Below are 27,231 nucleotides of genomic sequence, written 5' to 3' on the forward strand. Positions count from 1 at the left end.
ATCCCAAACTAAATCGTGCCATAGTATCTTATCATTTACAGTAACATTTCCACTACTACTTCCATGACTCACCAGCCTCCTTGGAAATCTGTTGGAAGGTTTCCACACCCTTCTCTCCGTAGCTGCCCTCAGAGGCCACGGTGGACACGTAGGTCCAGCCCAGGGCTCTGATGATGTCCACCATGGCTTGGACCTGGAATGAGTCTGGAGGAACCACCCGAGAGAAGAAGTCATAGCGCCTGTCATCACTCAGCTCTGGGGCCGTAGAGGCGTAGCTGATCTGAGGGATCTGATTGGAGGACAGAGAGGAAGTGATGTTTACTCCTCTATTCTTTAAGAGGGTGCAGCAACAGTATACATTATTCAACCCTATTCATTATAATTCTGTCTGCAATGTTCTGAATATTTTACCTCACTAAATACGCGTATTATTGGTGGTTCCAAACAGAAAGACAGTGAAAACCACTTTGAGACCTAGTAAAAAGCACTGTATAAAAGCAATTCATTATCATCATTATTACTATTAAGCTATTTATCATCATTTGAGATGTTCCCGGTTCCCTACAATTATCACAGACAGCTTGGCTCATCAAACCTCCGGTTGACTTTACAGGTGACGTGTAGCTAATTGAAATATCATGTGAAAAGAAAGGGCATAACCCAGACACTAGCCGTGTCCGAATACCCATACTTGCTTCCTAAATACTTACGTTTAAGTATGCGAAAAAAAATCTGTTTAATAGTATGCAACATTTAGAAAATCAAATATACTTTATATGCCCGGATGTCATACTCTTTTTGGCTTTGACAACAGCTGATCAATTAAATAAGGGGATGCACTACCGAAATCAACGAATAACACAAAACTACACAATCGCACATGACGCATTCTCAGTATGTGAAAATGTAATATGTGAATTTTCTAAAATCTAGTATGGTTTAAATGCCAGGATGTTATACTCATTTAGGCTCTTCTTCTATTAGAATTTGATGCACACATTTGCATAATGCATTGGAAGAGGTGGGCTTCGAGTGATAGGCCCTAGCTCTTTTCAAGTAGCCAAACCTCAATACTAGGCTACTAGCTTCTGCGGTTGTGTCCAAATGTAGGCTAAATATTTATTGTTCTCCTTAAAATGATCATGAGTATTGCATCGTAGGCTACTGTACATCTTTGAAAAAAAGTGGATTTCTGTTTTCTCATTGAAAAGTGTTTTTATTCTCTTGGCCTTTGTCAGAGATCTGAAACAAAATACTACACAATCTTTTATTTCTGAATGTGTCGGCACATGGGACTTTGGATGTGGATGTGGATTGTTAAGTTTTGTAGTACAGGATACCTATTTAATTATTTAATGTATGGATCAAACCGAAGCAGTCATTCTGGTCTCGTTACCAAAGATCAGTGCTTTAGTTTATTATGTACAGTAGCTATCCAGCGGTTCTGAATTTGCGATCCACTCGACTGTCCACGTGTTTCTGTGCAATAGCCTTTTGATTTGAACATTTAAAAGTTTTGGTGAGTGCACTGACTATTTTATGTAACCAAATGTAACCAAATTACCTGTTTCTGTCTTCAGTCTGTTGTAAATTGGCTACAGTATTGGTTGAATGTGATAGTCTGATTATAACTAGCCTATAGGCCTATAACTCCATTCCTTCTCAGAGTTTAGAGAAATTAATTGAATTGTAAATTAGCTATTATCAAGCTGGTTATTGTGGTATATGTCTGTTGACATATAGCACTAGGCCCCGCCACACTTACTCAGGCAGTCAGGAGCCGCTACTGCGTTGCAGCCGTGGCATACTGCATACCTTTTTACTAAACTGTACGTGCTAAATAGTATGCGACGATGAGTACATAGTATGCACTTTAACCTCTTGAACCTCTGGGGGCAGTATTTCATTTTTGGATGAAAAACGTTCCCGTTTTAAACAAGATATTTTGTCACAAAAATATGCTCGACTATGCATATAATTGACAGCTTTGGAAAGAAAACACTCTGACGTTTCCAAAACTGCAAATATATTGTCTGTGAGTGCCACAGAACTAATGCTACACGCAAAACCAAGATGAAATGTCATACAGGAAGTGAGCCAGATTTTTGAGGCGCTGTGTTCCAATGTCTCCTTATATGGCAGTGAATGCGCAAGGAGAGAGCCTCCACTTTCTGTCGTTTTTCCCCAAGGTCTTTGCAGCATTGTGATGTATTTGTAGGCATATCATTGGAAAATTTACCATAAGAGACTACATTTACCAGGTGTCCGCTCGGGGTGCTCCGTCGAAACTATTGCATAATCTCCAGGTGCGTGCATGTTTCCATTTTGAACAGAGGAGAAACCAAACTGCCACGAGTGACTTATCATCAAATAGATATGTGAAAAACACCTTGAGGATTGATTCTAAACAACGTTTGCCATGTTTCTGTCGATATTATGGAGTTAATTTGGAAACAAGTTTTTTTTTCTTAGCCAAACGTGATGAACAAAACGGAACGATTTCTCCTACACAAATAATATTTTTGGAAAAACTGAACATTTGCTATCTAACTGAGAGTCTCTTCATTGAAAACATCTGAAGTTCTTCAAAAGTAAATGATTTTATTTGAATGCTTTTCTTGGTTTTGTGAAAATGTTGCCTGCTGAATGCTAGGCTTAATGCTATGCTAGCTATCAATACTCTTACACAAATGCTTGTGTAGCTATGGTTGAAAAGCATTTTTTGAAAATCTGAGATGACAGTGTTGTTAACAAAAGGCTAAGCTTGTGAGCCAATATATTAATTTCATTTCATTTGCGATTTTCATGAATAGTTAACGTTGCGTTAGGGTAATGAGCTTGAGGCTATAATTACGCTCCCGGATACGGGATTGCTCGTCGCAACAGGTTAAGTATGTATACGCCAGTATGAGTATTCGGGAAATGGACACTGTTATCTCCTTATCTCTACTCACCCCTCCTCACCGGTCCACAGTGGAATCATGATAATAATGAGTGTTCAGGTACAGACCAGCTACCTTGCATCACTCAGGTGGGCTGAGAGCAACACATTGATGTGGTTGTGTTACCCCATCACACCATCTAACCTAAGACACTGTATGAATTCCATCCATTATCATTAGGCTGACCAGAAGCAGCTGGACACTGGGAAAACAGGAGAATGAGGACACAGCAGCCCACTGATTGGGATTCCACAGCCCTGCCTCACACAGCACTGAGTGTCAGATATAGTTGGATCCACAACTCAAAGGGGGTCAACTACATGATGCAGACAAATAGGGGAACGGGAGGTCATGTTCAAATAACTTAGTAAGTGTTGAATGGCCAAACGTACACGGAAGTACAAAATCAGTTATAGTTGTAAGTCAATTACACAAATTCATAGGAAGGAATACTGTCAGATGTTAGAAGCTGAACCACTTCAGCACTCGCCAGAATTGAGTGTTCTGGGTCAAAAGGATGACCCAGAACTTTGAAGCCAAAGCAATGGGAAAAGCGAACAAAAAAGATTTGCATTTAAAACACACATGGGCTCACACACTCTCTCTCTCTCTCTAAAAGTATCTATTTTCAGTGTTTGATAGGATCTGTATCTCATCAATGTTGTTGTTGTTATAATGTGATGCACTCTGGCTCCCCAAAGGTCTTATATAGGTCTGATAGATTGTTGAGTCCGATCCCATCTTTCAGGAACAGGGCTAGAAAAAAATGTTTTCTCTCCTCTGAGCTTTTTGCTGCAGGGAACAATTTAAGAATCAGAAAGAGGGTTGTGTGTTATTTAGGGAGCACAACCTTGATTTCCTCAATGTCTCTTGGCCTGTTGATATAATTATTATCTAGGAATGTGTTAATCTTTCCATCGCAATAATTTACTTTTCCAGAGCATGCTTTTTAATTAGCACTTTGACCTCCCTCTGAATAAAAGGGCTAAACCTTGAATCAGTAAATTCATGAAAGTTAGACAAAGAGCTTCCCACATTACTACTTCTATGAGACGCAATGGGTATAAACGGTCTGTGATTAGGATTTCACACCTTTGCACCTCTCTCTGCGCCAGCTAATGGACTAATACAAATGAAGCGAGATGCCTGTTTGTAATAAAACAATTGTTAATGGTTTTAAAAACAATTCTTATACACGCAACAGTTGGACAATGGCTGTAGAGACTTCAGACATTTTGAATTAGTAAAATCCATTAAATATTGACTGAATTATTATTAAAACATTTTAAAAAACAAAAACATTTTAATGCCATGGATAAATAATGGAGTTCAGGTATTTTGGTGGGAATTCAGGTATTATATTTACTGTAACATTTCAAATGTGTTCTCATATATACATTTTCTAATGGTATCAGGTGTTCTTTGAATGTTTTGTGTTTAAATGAAGAAAATAATGTGTCCCTCATTTGCATCAATACACCGGCTGGATTTACATATAAAGACATTAAACAAAAAGGGGTGGAACACATGCACTGTCTTGGCCCACAGTACTAGCACTCACCTGCACTGTCTAGGCTGCTTCATTAATTACTGTTGTTGTCATGTTCTGTTGCATAATTCAACAAGTGTGCCAATAGCAGGACACCCTAAGATCAAAAATCAACATGCTTGGCTCTAGATTACACACAACACATCTACAGTATATATACTTTACATTGTCTGCGTTGATCAGACATAATATCACAATAATCTGAGTGTTAATTTCCTGAGTTGCTTTCATTTCAGCGCATCTTTAAACATTTCAACTGTATTAAATTATACATTTTTTAAATTTCACAAAAAAAACGACCACCCATCAAATTAAAGCTATCTTTCTTCTCTTTCGTGTGATGCTAGTATTGAGATGATGCTTTCAGTCACAGATGAAGCTTTAGCGTTTTTAGAAATGCAACAGAAAGACAATGTATTCCATTGTGCCCATTTCGGCCATTACTGAAATGTGTTTGACAGGTCATTACAGTATTTCTGAGGTCATAACAACGAAAACAAACGACAGGCACAAGCAAGAGTATAAAAGAGTTGCAAAAGTAAAATTAAAGCAATCAATTCAGCAAGATCTAAGTGACAAGATGGCTGAAAAAGAGACTGTGTGAAATAGAGGGATTCAATTACAATCATTTGGAGCACTTCCTCCTCCGTGTATCATAGGAGCAAAAGGTACACTTGTATTATGCTTGTCACTATTCTGCTTCATCAAGTCAAGCAGATTTTCTTTAACAATAAGCTTTGTAACTCTCCCATTGATCAGACTGTTCTGAGCACTCTTTCTATAAGAGGTGTTTTCAATAAGAAACATTACTGTGCAGCCGTATTCATTGATCTGGCCAAGGCTTTCGACTCTGTCAATCACCACATCCTCATCGGCAGACTCGACAGCCTTGGTTTCTCAAATGATTGCCTCGCCTGGTTCCCCAACTACTTCTCTGATAGAGTTCAGTGTGTCAAATCGGAGGGTCTGCTGTCCGGACCTCTGGCAGTCTCTATGGGGGTGCCACAGGTTTCAATTCTTGGACCGACTCTGTATACATCAATGAGGTCGCTGTTGCTGCTGGTGAGTCTCTGATCCATCTCTACGCAGACGACACAATTCTGTATACTTCCGGCCCTTCTTTGGACATTGTGTTAACAACCCTCCAGGCAATCTTCAATGCCATACAACTCTCCTTCCGTGGCCTCCAATTGCTCTTAAATACAAGTAAAACTAAATGCATGCTCTTCAACCGATCGCTACCTGCACCTACCCGCCTGTCCAACATCACTACTCTGGACGGCTCTGACTTAGAATACGTGGACAACTACAAATACTTAGGTGTCTGGTTAGACTGTTAACTCTCCTTCCAGACACATATCAAACATCTCCAATCCAAAGTTAAATCTAGAATTGGCTTCCTATTTCGCAACAAAGCATCCTTCACTCATGCTGCCAAACATACCCTTGTAAAACTGACCATCCTACCAATCCTCGACTTTGGCGATGTCATTTACAAAATAGCCTCCAATACCCTACTCAACAGATTGGATGCAGTCTATCACAGTGCAATCCGTTTTGTCACCAAAGCCCCATATACTACCCACCATTGCGACCTGTACGCTCTTGTTGGCTGGCCCTCGCTTCATACTCGGCCCTCGCTTCATACTCGTCGCCAAACCCACTGGCTCCATGTCATCTACAAGACCCTGCAAGGTAAAGTCCCCCCCTTATCTCAGCTCGCTGGTCACTATAGCATCTCCCACCTGTAGCACACGCTCCAGCAGGTATATCTCTCTAATCACCACAAAAACCAATTCTTTCTTTGGCCGCCTCTCCTTCCAGTTCTCTGCTGCCAATGACTGAAAGGAACTACAAAAATCTCTGAAACAGGAAACACTTATCTCCCTCACTAGCTTTAAGCACCAACTGTCAGAGCAGCTCACAGATTACTGCACCTGTACATAGCCCACCTATAATTTAGCCCAAACAACTACCTCTTTCCCAACTGTATTTAATTTATTTATTTATTTTGCTCCTTTGCACCCCATTATTTTTATTTCTACTTTGCTCATTCTTCCATTGCAAAACTACCATTCCAGTGTTTTACTTGCTATATTGTATTTACTTTGCCACCATGGCTTTTTTGCCTTTACCTCCCTTCTCACCTCATTTCCTCACATTGTATATAGACTTGTTTATACTGTATTATTGACTGTATGTTTGTTTTACTCCATGTGTAACTCTGTGTTGTTGTATCTGTCGAACTGCTTTGCTTTATCTTGGCCGGGTCGCAATTGTAAATGAGAACTTGTTCTCAACTTGCCTACCTGGTTAAATAAAGGTGAAATAAAATAAATAAATAAAAATAGACTTTGCATTCTCAATATTGCATCCGTCTCCAATTTCCCATGAATGACCTGCACAGCCAATAGAAAAGAAACAGCCTACTCTAAAATACTCAATCCACCTACTGCCCTTGCTGATGTCTGACTGTGATAAGATGACTCGTAGGGTCTCTACAGTACAGTTGACCCTGTTGCACATAACAATACATTATCACATTTCTCCATTCTCTCAGTCCCACCAGAGATAAGGTAGTGTAGAGATTGCCTCCCATGCAGGCAGTTTAGACCAGGGGTGGGCAACTCTGTTCCTGGAGTCACGCAGGCACTGCAGAATTTTGTTCCAACTCAACACCACACAGGGCCAACTGAGCTAATTGATCAATTCAGTGATTGCCTACATTCAACTCACCTGGTTTTCCAGGTTGGTTAGAACAAAAACATGAAGTGCTTGCGACACTCTAGGTCTAGGGTTGCCTACCCCTGGTCTAGACCATAACCCAAGCACAATTAACATCTACATGAATTGAACATGAGAGTTTGAACTCAGCCCCAGAAGCGAGGAAAAAAAGAAGATTAACAATGGTCCCTTTTCAGCATCACAATTACCCCGAGCTGATGTCATTTGCACTATGGATCAGAGTTAGGATTGCTATGGGTAATCGCTTGGCTTGCTCTTAAATGTATCTTGGCTGACAGGATCAATGAAAGGAAAACACAGAAGTCTGTTATAGGGAACACTTTTATTGATTTACCAACACAAAGTGCTGCCTACCTCTCTGAATAAGAATCTAAAAAGAGAAAAGGAAGGGTGAGGAGAGAGGGGGTAGCTGAGAGCTGAGAGAGAGTGAGCTGAAAGAGAGATAAAGTGGGAGAGAGCTGGGAGTGAAAACGAAGCAATGAGAGAAAGAGCAAAAGAGAGAGGGAGAGCTGAGAACGGTGCGACAGGTACAGAAGAGATGGAAATAAAGGAAGAGAGAGGTCCAATCGGCTTACTGACATTAAATTAGATTTTTCAACCGGCGTGTTTATAAGGAAAGGTGACTAAGTGGGGTTACTGTTTAAAGGTTAGACCCGTTTACTTCAGAAGGAATGTGGTGTGAAGTAAATTAGTGTGGCTTGACCTTTCCACTGTTATTTCACATACTGCTGTCAACAAAGCAACGAGGTGGACATTTCTAAAGACTTTAGCGGTTACGTTGGGAAAACATTTGTATTGACTGAATATAGAGTCACATGCAGAATTATTGGCATCCTTGATAAAGCTACAGAAACATGCTCCAATGAGCCGTTCTGGTTCACACAAGCCAGATAAAGATAAAGATGAGCAAAGAAAACTGTATAAAATAAATCATACAAATTCTGAACTATATCGTATGCTCCTAAAATTGATGAATTATAGTATTTTACATTAATGCAATTTGCTCAGAGAAAGATATTATTTTGGTGTTAAAACTATTGCCACTTGCAAGGAAAACCGCACAGCCCTTTTCTAATATGTTTTACTAGATTGAAGAACACAGTGGGAGGGATCTTAGAACAGTCCTTCATACAGAATCTTTCGGTCTGCTCTTATGGACTGCCCACCCCAATTAAAACCATCAACGGGGTTCAAGTCTGGAGGCTGAGATGACCATTGCAAAATGTAGATTTTTGGGGGGCAATTAGCAATTTCTTTGTGGATTTTGATGTGGGCTTGAAGGTCCACTTGCGGCCAAGTTTCAGCCTCCTGGCAGAGGCAACCAGTTTTTTCGCTAAAATGTCCTGGGACATGGTTAAGTTCATGATGTTGTTTACTATAACAAAGGCTCCAGAACCAGTGGAAGCAAAACATCCCTATTAGAGTGCCTTGCAAAAGTATTCATCCCCCTTGGTGTTTTTCCTACTTTGTTGCATTACAACCTGTAATTTATATTGATTTTTATTTGGATTTCATGTAATTGCACAAAATAGTCCAAATATGGCACCACAACAAACCTGCCAAGAGAGGGCCGCCCACCTAAACTCAAGAACCAGGCAAGGAGGGCATTAATCAGAGAGGCAACAAAGAGACCAAAGATAACCCTGAAGGAGCTGCAAACCTCTACGGTGGAGATTGGAGTATCTGTCCATAGGACCACTTTAAGCCGTACACTCCACAGAGCTGGGCTTTATGGAAGAGTGCCAGAAAAAAGCCATTGTTTAAAGAAAAAAATAAGTAAACACGTTTGGTGTTCGCCAAAAGGCATGTGGGAGACTCCCCAAACATATGGAAGAAGGTACTCTGGTAAGATGAGACTAAAATTGAGCATTTACTCAGGGAAATTCTTGAGGGAAACCTGTTTCAGTCTTCCAGAGATTTGAGACTGGGATGAAGGTGTCACGCTCTGATGTGTTTCACCTGTTCCTGTGATTGTCTCCATCCCCTCTAGTTGTCACTTATTTTTCCCAGTGTATTTATTGCTGTGTTTCCTGTCTCTCTGTGCCAGTTTGTCTTGCATGTTAGTAAAGTCAACCAGCATGTTTTTCCCCATACTCCTTTTGCTATTCTCTTTTTGATAGTCTTCCTGGTTTTCACCCCTGACTGACTCTAGAATACTTTCCCGCCTGCCTGATCATCCTGCCTGCCCTGACCTTGATTCTGCCTGCCCTTCTGTACCTTTTGGACTCGGAACTGGTTCTGACCCTGTTGTCTGTCCAAGACCATTCTTTTGCCTTACCCTACTGGATTAATAGATATTGTAAGACTCAAACCATCTGCCTCCTGTGTCTGCATCTGGGTCTCATCTTGTGTCATGATAGGAGGTTCACCTTCCAGCAGGACAACGACCTTAAGCATACTGCTAAAGCAACAGTCAAGTGGTTTAAGGGGAAAAATTAAATGTCTTGGAATGGCCTAGTCAAAGCCCAGACCTCAATCCAATTGAGAATCTGTGGTAGGCATGTTGTGTAAATCAAATGATACAACCCCCCCCCCCCCTCCCCATTTATTTTAATTTTTAAATTCCAGGTTGTAAGGCAACAAAATTGGAAAAATACCACGGGGGGTGAATACTTTCACAAGCCACTGTACATCAAAGATCCACCACCATATTTTACATTATTTTCTGCCTAGGCATCCTTCTTTTGACGCCAAACCCACCATTGGTGGGTGCGTGGCAAAAGAGCTCTATTTTAATTCAATTTGATCATAGCACCGGTTCCAATCCAAGTGCCAATGCCATTTTGCAAACTCATTGCATTTACATTTCCTGGTTGCTCGCAATAAAGATTTTTTTTCTGTCAACCATTCCAAAGAGCCTATTGGAATGGTGGTTGTGTTTATTTATTCATTTGGAGACTTGGTGACCCATAGGGCGGCGCACAATTGGCCCAGCGTCATCCGGGTTAGGCCGTCATTGTAAATAAGAATTTGTTCTTAACTGACTTTGCTAGTTAAATTAAAGATTAAATAAGATTAAACAAAGTTCTGTATTTCTACAGCTTGGGCAGTTGGAATTTTCTTCAACTCCTTAATTGCTGCCCTGATAGTGGTATTCCGGGTAAAAAAAATGTATTCATTGCCTGATTTATGAAAATAAACAAGATTTGAAGATTTGTCTCTTTGTTTGTGAGTTCTTTGCCTTTTCCCATGGTGATGGATGACAAAGGGATTTTATAGGAAGCCATGGAAGGCCACAATACAGTTCCTTAAGCAGAGGTTAATTTTAAAAAAGTAGAACACTCATGCAGATGTCATTTTATTTTTAAGAATCTTTTGACACCTATCTTTTTGAGAGAAAAAACAACATTACTTTTATTAAACAAAATCTCTTTATCTGAGCAATTGTAATAATATAAAATTCTATAATTTTCCAATTTTTGTAAGCATAAGCTATAGCTTATTGCATAGTCTTTTTTGCTCATCTTTATGAAGGGTACAACTCATTTTGGATGTCTGTATAGATAAGAACATTAATTTTGAGCGAGGGAAGGGATGTTTATTTTCTATTTTTTTAAATGTATAAATTCTTGCACTTGACTTGTGTGTCTTCAATGTGCATATTGCTCAATCGCTCATGCCTATTGCTCATTCTCTCTCATGCATATTGGTCATTCTCTCTCATGCATATTGCTCATTCTCTCATGCCTATTGCCCATTCTCTCATGCCTATTGCCCATTCTCTCATGCCTATTTCTCAATCGCTCATGCCTATTGCTCATTCTCTCTCATGCATATTGCTCATTCTCTCTCATGCATATTGCTCATTCTCTCATAGCTATTGCTCATTCTCTCTCATACCTAGCGCTCATGCTCTCATGCCTATTGCTCATTCTCTCTCATGAAGGATGAACCATGCATGGCCCAATGAAAAGTTATTTGCAAAACATAGGTAGCATATCTATCTATCTCTGCTATCACACAAGTGAATATGTTATTGTTTCCAGAGATACAATGCACAACAGACCAATTCAATGGATAACAGAGTGGGCAGTGCATACTCTCAGGGACTCTTAATCAAACCAGATCCTGTATGTAAACCAAAGCCCATCATTCAGATGGAGAATCATGATCTCAGATAGAGAGCCACCCTTAGTGTTAAAACCATTGAGATCTGTCACCATAACTCAGGACTTAGCCACAGAAACTTGGACCGTGTCCAGGCGGGATTTAGTCTGCATTTCTCACAGAGTTACTCATAGGAAAAACTCCAAACTTCCTGTGACAGGAGCAGAAATGTTTCCCCTAAATAGAGCTCGCCAGCTTGTAGTCCTAAAAAACGGAAATGAGTTACCTCTGGTTCGTTCAGCCATTCCCCCATCTAGATGTGTGAAGTTTAGTGTCTTTTCAGTAGGGAATCTAATTGTCCATCAATTATGACATTTCTGGGAGTGTGTAAACTTGTATTTTTAATACAACATCATTTTTGTATGTTCTCTATAGATATGTACAATAAACCAATTTGGCACATTTGGGAAGACTTGAAACAACATTTTGAACAGTAATGCAATGGTTCATTGAATCAGTCTAAAACTTTGAGCTTAGATTCCTAAATAGGGTTGCAAAGGGTCGGAAACCTGGAAATTTTCCATGGGAAGTTAAGCCCGGGAATTTGGGGAATTTTGCTTAAATTCATCACATGTGCAGTGCACTCTTCCATCACATGTACAGCTGATTCTCAAGATCTTGCACACTTATGAGATGCTATTGAGACCACACTACTACACTGTCTGAGCCAAGGACTACATGCTTTCTGGTAAGTTTTGATTACAATACTGGGTGGGGTGAATATATTTCATATGACATACATGATTTTTGTTAACTACAAAATAGTAGCCTACAGGAAAGTGTGTTTGAATAATGTATAATGTAACAATTTCTGCTAGTTAGTTTTTCCTACCATGTGGGTTTTCGCTTGCTATTTCTGAATGTTCTTCGCCCGGCATACACCCCTCCAACCAGACATACTTTATCTACTCATTTGCTGGATGCAGAGTTCAACAGAGTTCAAGTGAAGTTCAAGCAAATCCAATATCCGTGGGCAAGGAATAATTAACTACATAATCTCCACCCCTCAACCAGTATTCTACAAGATCACAGACACAAGGGACAACAGACACACCGGTCTCTACATTGCAGATGAGCTGAAGGCAGTCATCAATGACCTTGGTCCACAGAAGGTATTTGCACTGGTGACAGACAATGCTGCAAACATGAAGGCTGCTTGGTCTAAAGTGGAGGAGTCCTACCCTCACATCACACCCACTGGCTGCGCTGCTCATGCATTGAATCGGCTCCTCAAGGACATCATGGCACTGAAAACAATGGATACACTCTGCAAGAGAGCCAAGTAAATGGTTAGGTATGTTAAGGGTCATCAAGTTATAGCATCAATCTACCTCACCAAGCAATGTGCGAAGAATAAGAGCACCACATTGAAGCTGCCCAGCAACACCCATTAGGGTGGTGTTGTCATCATGTTTGACAGTCTCCTACATTTACATTTACATTACATTTAAGTCATTTAGCAGACGCTCTTATCCAGAGCGACTTACAAATTGGTGCATTCACCTTATGACATCCAGTGGAACAGTCACTTTACAATAGTGCATCTAAATCTTAAAGGGGGGGGGGTGAGAGGGATTACTTATCCTATCCTAGGTATTCCTTAAAGAGGTGGGGTTTCAGGTGTCTCCGGAAGGTGGTGATTGACTCCGCTGTTCTGGTGTCGTGAGGGAGTTTGTTCCACCATTGGGGGGCCAGAGCAGCGAACAGTTTTAACTGGGCTGAGCGGGAGCTGTACTTCCTCAGTGGTAGGGAGGCGAGCAGGCCAGAGGTGGATGAACGCAGTGCCCTTGTTTGGGTGTAAGGCCTGATCAGAGCCTGGAGGTACTGAGGTGCCGTTCCCCTCACAGCTCCGTAGGCAAGCACCATGGTCTTGTAGCGGATGCGAGCTTCAACTGGATCCAGTGGAGAGAACGGAGGAGCGGGGTGACGTGAGAGAACTTGGGAAGGTTGAACACCAGACGGGCTGCGGAGTTCTGGATGAGTTGAAGGGGTTTAATGGCACAGGCAGGGAGCCCAGCCAACAGCGAGTTGCAGTAATCCAGACGGGAGATGACAAGTGCCTGGATTAGGACCTGCGCCGCTTCCTGTGTGAGGCAGGGTCGTACTCTGCGGATGTTGTAGAGCATGAACCTACAGGAACGGGCCACCGCCTTGATGTCTCCTGGAGGGGAAGGAGTCTCTCCAAGAAGTGACTATATCACAGTCTGTTGATATGGACAGCCCCATCAAGAGGATCCTCTTGGATGATGTATTTTGGGAGAGAGTGGTAAAACAGCCTGAAACTCCTGAAACCTATAGCATTACCCATTGCATGGATTGAGGGAGACAATGCCATCCTGTCTGATGTTTAAACTCTGCTTTCAGATGTAAGATAATAAATTATGCCCTGCCCATATCACTGTTGCTCCAAGCAGAGGAAACTGCAGTTCTGAAATACATCAAAAAGCATGAAGACTTCTGCCTGAAGCCCATACACGCCGCAGAATACATGTTGGACCCCAAGTATGCTGGTAAGAGATCAACAAGGCCTATGGTGTCATCACTACTGTGTCTCACCACCTTGGCCTGGATGAGGGCAAAGTTATTGGCAGTCTTGTGAAGTACACTTCCAAGCAAGGGCTTTGGGATGGAGATGCAATATCGCAGACATGCCAAAATATTTCATCAGCCACCTGGTGGAAGGGACTTTGTGGATCTGAGGCTTTTTCCCCTGTTGCCTCCATCATCCTCCAAATCCCACCAACATCAGCCACATCAGAGCGCAACTGGTGCCTGTTTGGGAACACACACACCAAAGCACATAACAGGCTGACCAATACAAGGGTTGAAACATTGGTGGCCATCCGGGCAAATTTGAGGCTTTTTGAGCCTGACAAGGAGCCATCCTCAACAAGGGTGGAAAGTAACTGTGAAGTTGAGGCCTCAGAGTCTGATGTTAAAGAGGTGGACATTGAGGAGGTCCAGATAGAATACATGGAAGCCTGAGATGAAGGGAACCAAAGCTTTATAGACTCTCATTTTACAGATGTATGTTTAAAACTTTTTGGGGAGATGCGATGGATCGTTGGGGATCTTTCAATACTCCCTTTCTTTTGTTGTTCAATGAAATTATCCCATGTAAAGAGTCAACTCATTTAATTCAAGTTAAATTCATAACTAAATAGTTTTTTATTATTTCTATTGAAAGGATTTAATCATTTGCAATTATGTATACTTATGATAAGGTAAAAGGTTTATGTTTCTGTCTCCATATGATGGTATATATGGTAAACCAATGCAAAAAACATATACATTTAAATGGTATTACTATTAATTTGCATACATTTCCATAAATTCCTATATATTCCCGTTAATTCCCATCGAAATTTCCCACCTCTGAATATACTAATATATGCCATTTAGCAGACACTTTTATCCAAAGCGACTTACAGTCATGTGTGCATACATTCTACGTATGGGTGGTCCCGGGGATCGAACCCACTACCCTGGCGTTACAAGCGCCATGCTCTACCAACTGAGCCACTGAAGGACCATATACCCCAAAATGTGCGACCCAACTCCTAAGTGTTTATTGGCCTTTCTCTTTCTCTTTCAAAGATGATTGTATTATCTTTAACCAGATCTAATGTGTTATATTCTCCTACATTAATTTCACACTTCCACAAACTTCAAAGTGCTTTCTTTCAAATGGTAATAAGAATATGCATATCCTTGCTTCAGGTCCTGAGCTACAGGCAGTTTGATTTGGGTATGTCATTTCAGGCAAAAATGTTTAAAAAAGGGTCCGATCCTTAATTAACGTGACCTTTATGAATTATGTAGCGTGTATGTGCTTTATGTGCTTTTTTTTGCTTACATAAACACTTAACCCCTTAGTTCAAACTTGTGCCCCCTCAGTTTTATAAAAAAATATCAAATAATTGAGTAACATATCTCCGCTGTGTTTTGTCAGCACAATGGACAGAGTTAGCCATACTGTGTGTAGGGGGGCTATGGAAAGCCACTGGGGTGGTTAGGTATGACACCTTCGGGTTTCCATAAAATGTGTGAAAAAATCTTCTGTGGTAGGCTAAGTGTCTGTGGTAGGCTAAGGCTAAGTGTTGTCTGTAGCTTGTGAGGTGTGGAAACAACTTTTGTGAATTTTGTCTTGCTGCTTTTTGTTCTATGCTGCTCTGTCTGTATGCTACGTCTTGCTTGTCCTATGTTGCTCTGTCCGTATTTGTCCTTGCTTTTCCTATGTGTAATATTTGATTTATAAGGGCGGGGTTGGGCTCTGGTGAGGATGTCGTGTTGGAGGTCGAACTGTCTCCTTCCTGCTCCTCTGCTGTTCCTGAGCAGGGGTGCTCTGCAGGAGTGTCTGCCCTATGATGGTGCGTGTGAGGTTTTCATCCCGACACTGACCGACTCTGAATTGATTATGACCTGGTGAGAAGAGGGTATGCTCTGATCTTTTCCCCAAGCTTGGAGAGAAAATGACTGCGCCGCAAAATGTTCCTGGGTGTGGCATGGAAGTTGTTTCACTGCTGGGCGGTATGGAGACAACCCCGGTGTCCACTGTACATTATGCGGGAGAGAATGCTCTCTTAGTGCCCCAGCATCACCAAAAGATTAGTGGACATTGTTTAGGACCTGGGTAAAGTGTTAATCTGCCTTGGGGCAAATGCTATGATGTTCCTTTATTTACTCCGCCAATCGTATCATGTACCCAGTGCTCATTTGGAATGTCCCATTCTGTCTTGCTGTCACATGTCCATTAGTTTGGGTAGTGTGTGCGATTAAGGGGGGTGGTTAGAAAATACTGAACCGTAAGGATTTCAGTTGAAGGAAAAGTGACAACTGCTACATCTTGATATATATATATATCTGTTAAGTTCTGGGAAAACTGTAAAGTCCATGGAGAATAATAGCACCTCCTCCCAGCTACCCACTGCACTGAGGCTAGGAAACACTGTCACCACCGATAAACCCACTATAATTGAGAATTTCTATAAGCATTTTTCTACGGCTGGCTATGCTTTCCACCTGGCTACCCCTACCCCGATCAACAGCCCTCCACCCCCCACAGCAACTCGCCCAAACCTCCCCCACTTCTCCTTCACCCAAATCCAGATAGCTGATGTTCTGATAGAGCTGCAAAATCTAGGACCCTACAAATCAGCCGGGCTAGACAATCAGGACCCTCTCTTTCTAAAATGATCTGCCGAAATTGTTGCAACCCCTATTACTAGCCTGTTCCACCTCTTTCGTATCGTCTGAGATTCCCATAGATTGGAAAGCTGCCTCGGTAATCCCCCTATTCAAAGGGGGGGACACTCTAGACCCAAACTGTTATAGACCTATATCTATTCTACCCTGCCTTTCTAAGGTCTTCGAAAGCCAAGTTAACAAACAGATTCCCTTCTCTGCTATGCAATCTGATTTCAGAGCTGGTCATGGGTGCACCTCAGCCACGCACAAGGTCCTAAACGATATCATAACCGCCATCGATAAGACATTACTGTGCAGCCATATTCTTCGACCTGGCTAAGGCGTTCAACTCTGTCAATCACAACCATCTTATTGACAGACTCAACAGCATTGGTTTCTCAAATGATAGCCTCGCCTGGTTCACCAACTACTTCTCTGATAGAGTTCAGTGTGTAAAATCTGAGGGCCTGTTGTCCAGACCTCTGGCAGTCTCTATGGGGGTGCCACAGGGTTCAATTCTCGGGCCGACTCTCTTCTCTGTATACATCAATGATGTCGCTCTTTGTAACGAGTTTCTTCTTCCTATTTCGCAACAAAGCATCATTCACTCATGCTGCCAAACATACCCTTGTAAAACTGACCATCCTACAGATGCTCGACTTCAGGGATGCCATTTACAAAATAGCCTCCAACACTCTAATCAACAAATTGTATGCAGTCTATAACAGTGCCATCCATTTTGTCTCCAAAGCCCCATATAGTGCCCACCACTGCGACCTGTACGCTCTCGTTGGCTGGCCCTCGCTTCATACCCGTCGCCAAACCCACTGGCTCCAGGTTATCTACAAGTCTCTGCTAGGTAAAGCCCTGCCTTATCTCAGCTCACTGATCACCATAGCAGCACCAACACGTAGCACCAGCTCCAGCAGGTATATCTCACTGGTCACCCCCAAAGCCAATTATTCCTTCAGCCATCTCTTCTTCCAGTTCTCTGCTGCCAATGACTGGAACGAAGTGCGAAAATCACTGAAGCTGGAGACTCTTACCTCCCTCACTAGCTTTAAGCAGCAGCTGTCAGAGCAGCTCACAGATCACTGCACCTGTACATAGCTCATCTGTAAATAGCCCATCCAATCTACCTCATCCCCATTTGTATTTATTTCTTTATCTTGCTCCTTTGCACCCCAGTATCTCTACTTGCACATTCATATTTTTCACATTCTACCATTCCAGTGTTTAATTGCTATATTGTAATTACTTCGCCACCATGGCCTATTTATTGCCTTACCTCTCTTATCCTACCTCATTTGCACATGCTGTATATAGATTTTTCTACTGTAAACTTGAATGCATGTTTGTTTATTCCATGGGTAACTCTGTGTTGTTGTATGTGTCAAACCGATTTGCTTTATCTTGGCCAGGTCGCAGTTGCAAATGAGAACTTGTTCTCAACTAGCCTACCTGGTTAAATAAAGGTGAAAAATATACACTTAAAAAATGTGTAATTTAAAATGTAAAGACCAGAATAAGGGGAGGTGTGGGTGGCGAAGACGTGCTATAGGCACATCTCTCTCCACTATTGCGCAACTGGCTCCAGCCAATAAGTGCACACTATTTGTTTCATTGTCTCAATTGTTTCTTCAATGTTTATCAATGCTCTGTGAAATATACACCCACTTGCCAGTTTATTAGATACAAACATTATGTATTCTACAATTTGTCAGAAATGTTCCACAGGGATGGTAGTCCATGCTGACGCAAAGGCATCATGTCGTTGCTGCAGAGAGGACGGCAGGACAGTCATGCTGCTAACAGCCCATTCCATCTCATCCAAAATATGCTCTATTGGTTTGAGGTCTGGGGACTGTGCAGGTCACTCAAGTAAACTTAACTCACTGCCATGTTCTAGGCGATGCTTTTCCACAACTCAATTGTCCGTTGTTGATGATCGAGTGCCCATTGGAGCCGCTTGTTCTTGTTTTTAGCTGGTAGGAGTGGTGGGCGTCTGCTGCAATAGACCATTCATGACAAGCATCAACGAGTTGTGAGTTCTGAGTTGCTGTTCTGCACACCACTGTTGCACTGCGCCATTAGTTGTGTGTTTGTTGCCCGCCTGTTTGCTTGTACGATTCTTGCGATAGTGGATCCAGCACTCCTTGCACCGACGATTATACCATGCTCAAAATCGCTTCGGTCACTCGTTCAATCGAACAGTAAATTAATGCCTCGATGCCTGTGAAGTTATTGTTACTCCCAACATATTACCCCATTTATTTAGAATAATTGATTGTGTACATTTTGATAATTCCAAAAATATAATATACATTCATACCATTCTCATTCTCCAAATGGAAACATTGTTTAGAGAGCCAGTGAGCAAACACTTGTGATAAAGAACATTTGGTTTATTTATTTACATTTTCAAATTCACTGTCAATTTCTTTGTTGTCTTTGTTTGGAGAGCATGTTCAGTTTCTCCGTCATGTTTTATGTTATGTGAACACGCACTCTTTAGTGTGCATAAATATACACTACATGACCAAAAGTATGTGGACACCTGCTCATCAAACATCTCATTCCAAAATCATGGGCATTAATATGGCGTTGGTCCCCCCTTTGCTGCTGTAACAGCCTCCACACTTCTGGGAAGGCTTTCCACTAGATGTTGGAACATTGCTACAGGGACTTGCTTCCATTCAGCGACAAGAGCATTAGGGAGGTTTGTCGATTAGGTCTGGCTCGCAGTCGGCATTCCAATTCATCCCAAAGGTGTTTGATGGGGTTAAGGTCAAGGCTCTGTGCAGGCCAGTCAAGTTCTTCCACACCAATCTCGACAAACCACTTCTGTATGCACCTCACTTTGTGCATGGGGGCATTGTCATGATGCAACAGGAAAGGGCCTCCCCAAACTGTTGCCACAAAGTTGGAAGCCCAGAATCATCTAGAATGTCATTGTATGCTGTTTTCCCTTCACTGGAGCCTAGCCCTCATCATGAAAAACAGTCCCAGACCATTATTCCTCCTCCATCAAACTTTACAGTTGGCACTATGCATTGGGGCAGGTAGCGTTCTCATGGCATCTGCCAAACATAGATTTGTCCAATCGGACTCACAGATGGTGAAGCATGATTCATTACTCCAGAGAATGCATTTCCACTGCTCCACTGCTGTTTGGTATTGTGCATGGTGATCTTAGGCTTGTGTGCGTGCGGCTGTTCGGCCATGGAAGCCCATTTCATGAAGCTCCCAACAAACAGTTTTTGTGCTGACATTGCTTCCAGAGGCAGTTTGTAACTCGGTAGTGAGTGGTGCAACCGAGGACAGAACATTTTTATGCTCTACATGCTTCAGCGCTCGGCGGTCCCTCTGTGGCCTAACACATTGCGTGCGGCTGAGCCATTGTTGCTCCTAGATGTTTCCACTTCATAATAACAGCACTTACAGTTGAACGGGGCATCTATGTTAAGTGTGATATAGTGTTATATATGCAGAATTAAATATAATACCAATGCAATAACCTCCCAAAAATGTGCCCCCTCAGTGATTTATATAATATAATAATATATGCCATTTAGCAGACGCTTTTATCCAAAGCGACTTACAGACAAGTGTGCATACATTCTATGTATGGGTGGTCCCGGGGATCGAACCCACTACCCTGGCGTTAGTTACTTTATCTTTCCGCCGGGTCAGCGTTAGCTGATGAAGATTATTTCATGGATCAAAACGTATAAGATCTCCTAAGCCTGTGTTTACCAAAAAACCATATTTACGGCATTTATTTCCCCATAGGCTTTGTCCAACGAACCATGGCAGAGTTAGTGCCTACCAAAATACGCCATTACTATTGCCCGCTATACATTTAACTAGAGAGATGACAGTTTCTATTTATTGCATGTTTAGATATCTTCAGTCAGCCTGGCTGCGCTGTTAGGGTGACAGTCTCTGTGGCGATAGCAGAACTGACAGAGGTTTCTCTGACAGAGCGAACTCTGGCATGCTGTTTGTGGCCAAATGCCAGGGCACACACTTCACCACACTGCAGCGGCACACTGGGCACTGGGTATAGGATATGGACAAGAAAGCATCTGGGACCACATTCATCATATAATTAGCAAAAACAATTAATTAGTATTTTTTATTAGAACATATTGTTTTGATGTTGACAGTGCTATGAAGTCATGGCAGCTGAAGAACTGCGAAGTTAATCAATGTAAAATGCAAATGACATAGGACCTCTACAGAGTAAAAAAAACTGTACAGTATAGAACATTATGTCTGCAGTGTAAAATATAATATGCACTTACAAAGATATGTAGCTGTTATCATATTAATTTTAAAGTACTTCCTGATAGATCAAAGGGACATCTGAAAACAAAAGGCTACTAGCAAAGAGGGATTAGGCAGCAGGAGATGTGTATTTTGGTAACATTGCCATTTATCAGCAGGGCAAAGGTAATGACTGTGGCCGTACACGGAACCCCGGGCTGGGCTTGGGTAATCTCTCCACACCAGGACCTGCTACTGCCAAACAAAAGAGGGCGGAGCGGAGCTCTCGTTCTGACTGTTGAATCCCTTGTTCTCTCTCTCTTGCACTCTGTCTCTCTTGCACTCTGTCTGTCTGTCTGTCTGTCTGTCTGTCTGTCTGTCTGTCTGTCTGTCTGTCTGTCTGTCTGTCTGTCTGTCTGTCTGTCTGTCTGTCTGTCTGTCTGTCTGTCTGTCTGTCTGTCTGTCTGTCTGTCTGTCTGTCTGTCTGTCTGTCTGTCTGTCTGTCTGTCTGTCTGTCTGTCTGTCTGTCTGCCTGCCTGCCTGCCTGTCTGTCTGTCTGTCTGTCTGTCTGTCTGTCTGTCTGTCTGTCTGTCTGTCTGTCTGTCTGTCTGTCTGTCTGTCTGTCTGTCTGTCTGTCTGTCTGTCTGTCTGTCTGTCTGTTCTTTCTCTCTACTCTTTCTCTCTACTCTTTCTCTCTACTCTTTCTCTCTACTCTTTCTCTCTAGATCTTTCTTCTACTCTTTCTCTCTCCCTCCTGGGGCTCCCTCCCTCCCTCCCTCCCTCCCTCCCTCCCTCCCTCCCTCCCTCCCTCCCTCCCTCCCTCCCTCCCTCCCTCCCTCCCTCCCTCCCTCCCTCCACTCTCCCTCCCTCCACCCTCTCTCTCTCTGCATGCAGACACTCCCACACAGATGATTAGCAGACACTTCCTGCCCAGGGAGGTCCTGGGGCCGCCAGTTTTCCTGAGCAAAGCCACTCTGCCCCTAGCCATTCAGACCAAAGCCAACCAGTCTTGTCTCTCCCTGCTCCTTCCCTCACACATTCTCCCTTCAGCCACTCTCAATCGAACCAGGCTCCCTTTCTCTATTAATCCCTGGTCTTTTTCCTGGCAACCAGTTCCCAGCCAATACATACAGCCAACTAGGAAGCTAGTCATCACCCTTAGCCATTCTCACATGCATCAATCTCTCTCCCCAACCCCCCAGCTAGTTGCTCAGCTAGTGAGCTAGTTTGTTTATTTATCTCCATTATCTCCTCCAGTGAGACTCCCCATCAGTTCTTCTAAACACTCTACCCTCCTCCTGTCTCCACCAATCACTATCCTCATCTCCTATGTTTCCAGCCTCTACTTCTATTCCTTTCCCATGCTCTCCCCATCCTTCTTCCGTGTCTCTCCTCTATACCCATCTCTATACCCTCCATACCAGTCCCCTGGTGTGTGCTGGGCCTCAGATTTGCCATGCTTGCCCCGCCAGAGTGTATTTTACCCCTCAAGTCTCTCCCTCCCCCATACCCCTCCCCTCCCCTGTCTCCCCCTCCAGTCCCCCTGGGTGTGGTGTATGTGTTGGCTGCTGAGCCTCAGGTCAGCCATGCTTGCCCTGCCAGAATGTATTTTAAGATGCCCAGCATGTCTCTCTCCACGGGGACGAAGGCCAGGTATGACTCACAAATCAGATATTTGACCAGAAGAGGAGAGGAGAGCAGTACACAGAAGTGTATAGCAGCTAGTCACTGCGTGTGGGAGGAGATTATGGATCACTCACCAAAGGGAACCTAAGCGACCCCCATCTTCCCATCTGGTAAACAACCTGCTATTTCCACCATGTTACTGTTCAGACTGTTAGGAGCAAATAATCTGTTTCTTAACTGCAGCTCGAGCTCTCAGATAGACACAGAGTCCTTTATTAAAATTGACTGAGGGGCGGGAGAAAATCACATTCTATTGTGTTGTTCATGTATTGTAAAGCTTGCGCTGATAATAATTGCGTGTCTGGAGGGATATGTTTATACACATTATGCTTGATTTTATTGTGACCTCTCCCTGACCCACTCCGTAATACCTGCAACTTTCAAGCAGACATTCATCCCTGTGTCCAAGAACGCCAAGGTAACCTGTCTAAATGACTATTGCCCCGTAGCACTCATATTTGTAGCCATGAAGTGCTTTTAAAATCTGATCCTGGACTTCCGGATGGGCCGCCCCTAGATGGTGAGGCTAGGCAACAACACATCTGCCACACTGACTCTCAACATGGGGGCCCCTCAGGAGTGCGTGCTTCGTCCCCTCCTGTACTCTCTATTCACCCACAACTGTGTTGCCACTCACGACTCCAACACCATCATTAAGTTTGCTAATGACACAACGGTGGTTGGCCTGATCACCGACAACGATGAGACAGCCTATAGGGATGTGGTCAGTGACCTGTCAGTGTGGTACCAGGACAACAACTTCTCCCTCAACATCAGCAAGACAAAGGAGTTGATCGTGGACTACAGGAAATGGAGGCCCGAGCACGGCCAAATCCACATTGACTACATTTACCTGGTGTCCCGCCCGGTGTCCTGTGTGCGTAATCTGTAGGTCCATGCGCGTTCCATTTCTTCAGAAGAGAAAGTAAAATGCCACGATGGATTTTATCGTCGATAGATATGTGAAAAACACCTTGAGGACTGATTCTAAACATCGGTTTGCCATGTTTCTGTCGATATTATGGAGTTAATTTGGAAAAAAGTTTGCGTTTTAATTACTTAATATAGCGATTAGTCGACACAATTAACATTTTTTTTGTAAAAACGGAACATTTGCTATCTAACAGAGTCTCCTCATTAAAAACATCTGAAGTTCTTCAAAGGTAAATGATTTTATTTGAATTCTTTTCTGGTTTTTGTGGAAAATGTTGCATGCTGTATGCTAACACTAAATGCTATGTTAGCAATCAATACTGTTACACAAATGCTTGTTTTGCAATGGTTGAGAAGCATATTTTGAAAATCTGAGATGACAGTGTTGTTAACAAAAGGCTAAGCTTGAGAGCAAATATATTAATTTCATTTCATTTGCGATTTTCATGAATAGTTAACGTTGCGTTATGGTAATGAGCTTGAGGCTGTATTCACGATCCCGGATCCGGGATGGCTCGACGCAAGAAGTTAATAACAAACTTGTATGCCATCTGTACAAGCCTTGTTAGTTAAGCCTTGTTAAGCCTTGTTGGTTAAGCCACAGAAAAAGTGTGCAACCTTCCCACTAGCCATGATTGGCTGAGATAATGAGTGCCATCGCTCTGGTTGTAATTCCGAAAGTGTCCACAAGATGGCAGCAGTGGCAGCATACGTATAACTTGAAGAATGGGTGAACTACAAGACTTTTAGTCTGAAGTCCCCATGTACATTTGGGCAAATCGTGAGACATTTGCATTTGCATTATAATGACATTTTTCTGCAAGAATATTGTCAAAAATCTATACCTGGACTTTGCTTTAGTAGTTATATTATTAGTTAAACATTTGCAAAACAACCCGTTTTCATAACTTCATAACACTGAATATTCTTATCATTTTTGTCCAAAATGGAAAGGCATGCTGTCATACAAGGTTAGTAGCGACATTTTATGACATATACATGGTTTCCGGATACTCCTGTAAAGCCCAGCTCATTGGCTATTTTGGTAGCTTTGTTTGACCCCGATTGGTGCTTATTTGATGAAGATACAGTCGTTCAAATGATGACCGCCCGCATTATCGGCATGCCATGAAGGTGTTGCTCTCTGACCAAATATGGTGTCTTATAGGATATACTACATCCCTAATGATATAGTGAAGACTTGTTAAGTTCTAGGATCCCAGAGGAATACATACGAACGTGATTTGACTCATTGAAATAACGTTTAGGGTGAGATTTTCACAGATTCCTTTCTTTGCAAATTGAACGAGTGGAAATACAAAATCGATCGTGCATGCTATATGGACCTTTTTAGGATATGAAAACGACACTTCATGTTATCTCTGGGACCCTTTGGATGATAAATCAGAGCAAGATTTCAGAACGTAAGTACACATTTCACCTTCAGTAGTGAATTTATCAAACCTATCGTGGTGAAAAAAGTGTTTTGTTGTTAGGAGCTCTCCTCAAACAATAGCATTTGCCTTTTTTTTCGCAGTAATAGCTACAGTAAATTGGACAGTGGAGTTATATTAACAAGAATTTAAGCTTTCAGTCGATACACTTTTATGTACAGACATTGTAAACATCTGCAAAAAAGCGTAATGAAATTATTGCCAGCAGAGCTGGTTAGGCTGTTTTCATGTTATCCAGAGGTAAACAAATCATCGGCCAGAGCATGAAGTGTACGCTCCGAGAGCAAAACGAGATGGGTGGGGCTAAAGCTTAAGAGGGTGTGAACAATGCTGAATGGGTGTAGACAAAGAGGAGCTCTTCACTAGATACCAAAACATTCAAAGACCATTTTCTCAAAAGTGAGTTTACAAGTCGATCAGCTTTCAAAGCAGAATTACTTTCCCATTGTTCCTCAAATGCAGTGTATGATATACCATTTTCTCTACTTATATCCAATGTAAAAAAAAACATTTTGCTACATAAGAAACCAGGTGGTGAGTCACAAATATGGATGAGCGATGACCAAGCGGTGTAGGCAGGATGCAATAGTATAAAATACAATATATACATATGAGATGAGTAATGTAAAATATGTAAACATTATTAAAGTGGCATTATTTAAAGTGACCAGTGATCCATTTATTAAAGTGGCCAATGATTTGAGTCCGTATGTAAGCAGCAGTCTCAATGTGTTAGCGATGGCTGTTTAACAGTCTGATGGCCTTGAGATAGAAGCTGATTTCAGTCTCTCGTTGCCAGCTTTGATGCATCTGTACTGACCTTGCCTTCTGGATGGTAGCCGGGTGAACAGGCAGTGACTCGGGTGGCTGTTGTGCTTGATGATCTTTTTGGCCTTCCTATGACATCGGGTGCTGTAGGTGTTCTGTAGGCCAGGTAGTTAGCCCACGCCGATGCATTGTTCAGATCGCACCACCCTCTAGAGAGCCCTGTGGTTGAGGGCGGTGCAGTTGCCGTACCAGGCAGTGATACAGCCCGACAGGATGCTCTCAATTGTGCATCTGTAAAAGTTTGGGTTTTAGATGACAAGCCAAATTTATTCAGCCTCCTGATTTTGCGCCTTCTTCACTACACTGTCTGAGTGGGTGGAACATTTCAGTTCGTCCGTGATGTGTACGCCGAGGCTTAAAACTTTCCACCTTCTCCATTACTGTCCCGTTGAAGTGGATAGAGAACAAGCTCCCTCTGCTGTTTCCTGATCATCTCCTTTGTTATGTTGACATTGAGAGGTTGTTTTCCTGACACCACACTCCGAGTGCCCTCACCTCCTCCCTGTAGGCTGTCTTGTCATTGTTAGTTGCCCACTACTCGTATCATCTGAAAACTTGATGATTGAGTTGGAGGTGTGCATGGGTGACATGGGAGTACAGGATGGGGCTGAGCATGCACCATTGTGGGGCCCCCGTGTTGAGGAATAGTGAAGTGAAGATGTTTTTACCTACCTTCACCACCTGGGGGCAGCCCATCAGGAAGTCCAGGACCCAATTGCACAGGGCGGGGTTGAGACCCAGGGCCTCAAGCTTAATGATGAGCTTGAAGGGTACTATGGTGTTGAATGCTGAGCTGTAGTTAATGAACAGCATTCTTACATAGATATTCCTCTTGTCCAGATGGGATAGGGCAGTGTGCAGTGTGATGGCAATTGCATCGTCTGTAGACCTGTTGGTGCGGTATGGAAACTGAAATGGGTGTAGGGAGGCAGGTAAGGTGGAGGTGATATGATCCTTGACTAATCTTTCAGAGCACTCCATCATGACAGAAGGTAGTCATTTAGTTCAGTTATCTTTGCCTTCTTGGGTACAGGAACAATGGTGGCCATCTTGAAGCATGTGGGACAGTAGACTGGGATAGAGAGCGATTAAATATGTCTGTAAACACACCAACCAGCTGGTTTGCACTTCTCTAAGGATGCGGCTAAGGATGCCGTCTGGGCCAGCAGCCTTGCGAGGGTTAACACGTTTAAATGTCTTACTCACGTCGGCCATGGACAAGGAGAGCGGGGGCCGACAGTCCTTGGTAGCGAGCCACGTCAGTGGCACTATATTATCCTCAAAGCATGCAAAAAAGGTGTTTAGTTTGTCTGAAGCATGACGTCGGTGTCCGTGACGTGGTTGGTTTTCTTTTTGTAGTTTGTGATTTCCTGTAGACACTATCACATAAGTCTCATGTCTGAGCCGTTGAATTGAGACTTCAAATTGTTCCTATACTGACATGTTGCTTGTTTGATTGCCTTGCAGAGGGAATAACTACACTGTTTATATCCGGCCATATTCCCAGTCATCTTTCCATGGTTAAATGCAG

The 27,231-nt window shown here is 42.6% G+C and overlaps 1 protein-coding gene across 3 annotated transcripts in view; it reads right to left on the bottom strand.

Annotated features, from left to right (window-relative positions):
• LOC124031678 (metabotropic glutamate receptor 7-like) overlaps positions 1-27,231 on the bottom strand; it is a 151,346-nt gene that overhangs the window by 61,404 nt on the left and 62,711 nt on the right. For all 3 annotated transcript variants that reach the window (XM_046343226.1, XM_046343225.1, XM_046343224.1), the window contains exon 2: positions 73-289. In XM_046343226.1, the coding sequence (XP_046199182.1) occupies positions 73-289 (217 nt within the window). The remainder of the gene's footprint in view (positions 1-72; positions 290-27,231) is intronic.

This window comes from Oncorhynchus gorbuscha, linkage group LG03 (genome assembly GCF_021184085.1).
Source record: "Oncorhynchus gorbuscha isolate QuinsamMale2020 ecotype Even-year linkage group LG03, OgorEven_v1.0, whole genome shotgun sequence".
NCBI classification, from domain to species: Eukaryota; Metazoa; Chordata; class Actinopteri; order Salmoniformes; family Salmonidae; genus Oncorhynchus; species Oncorhynchus gorbuscha.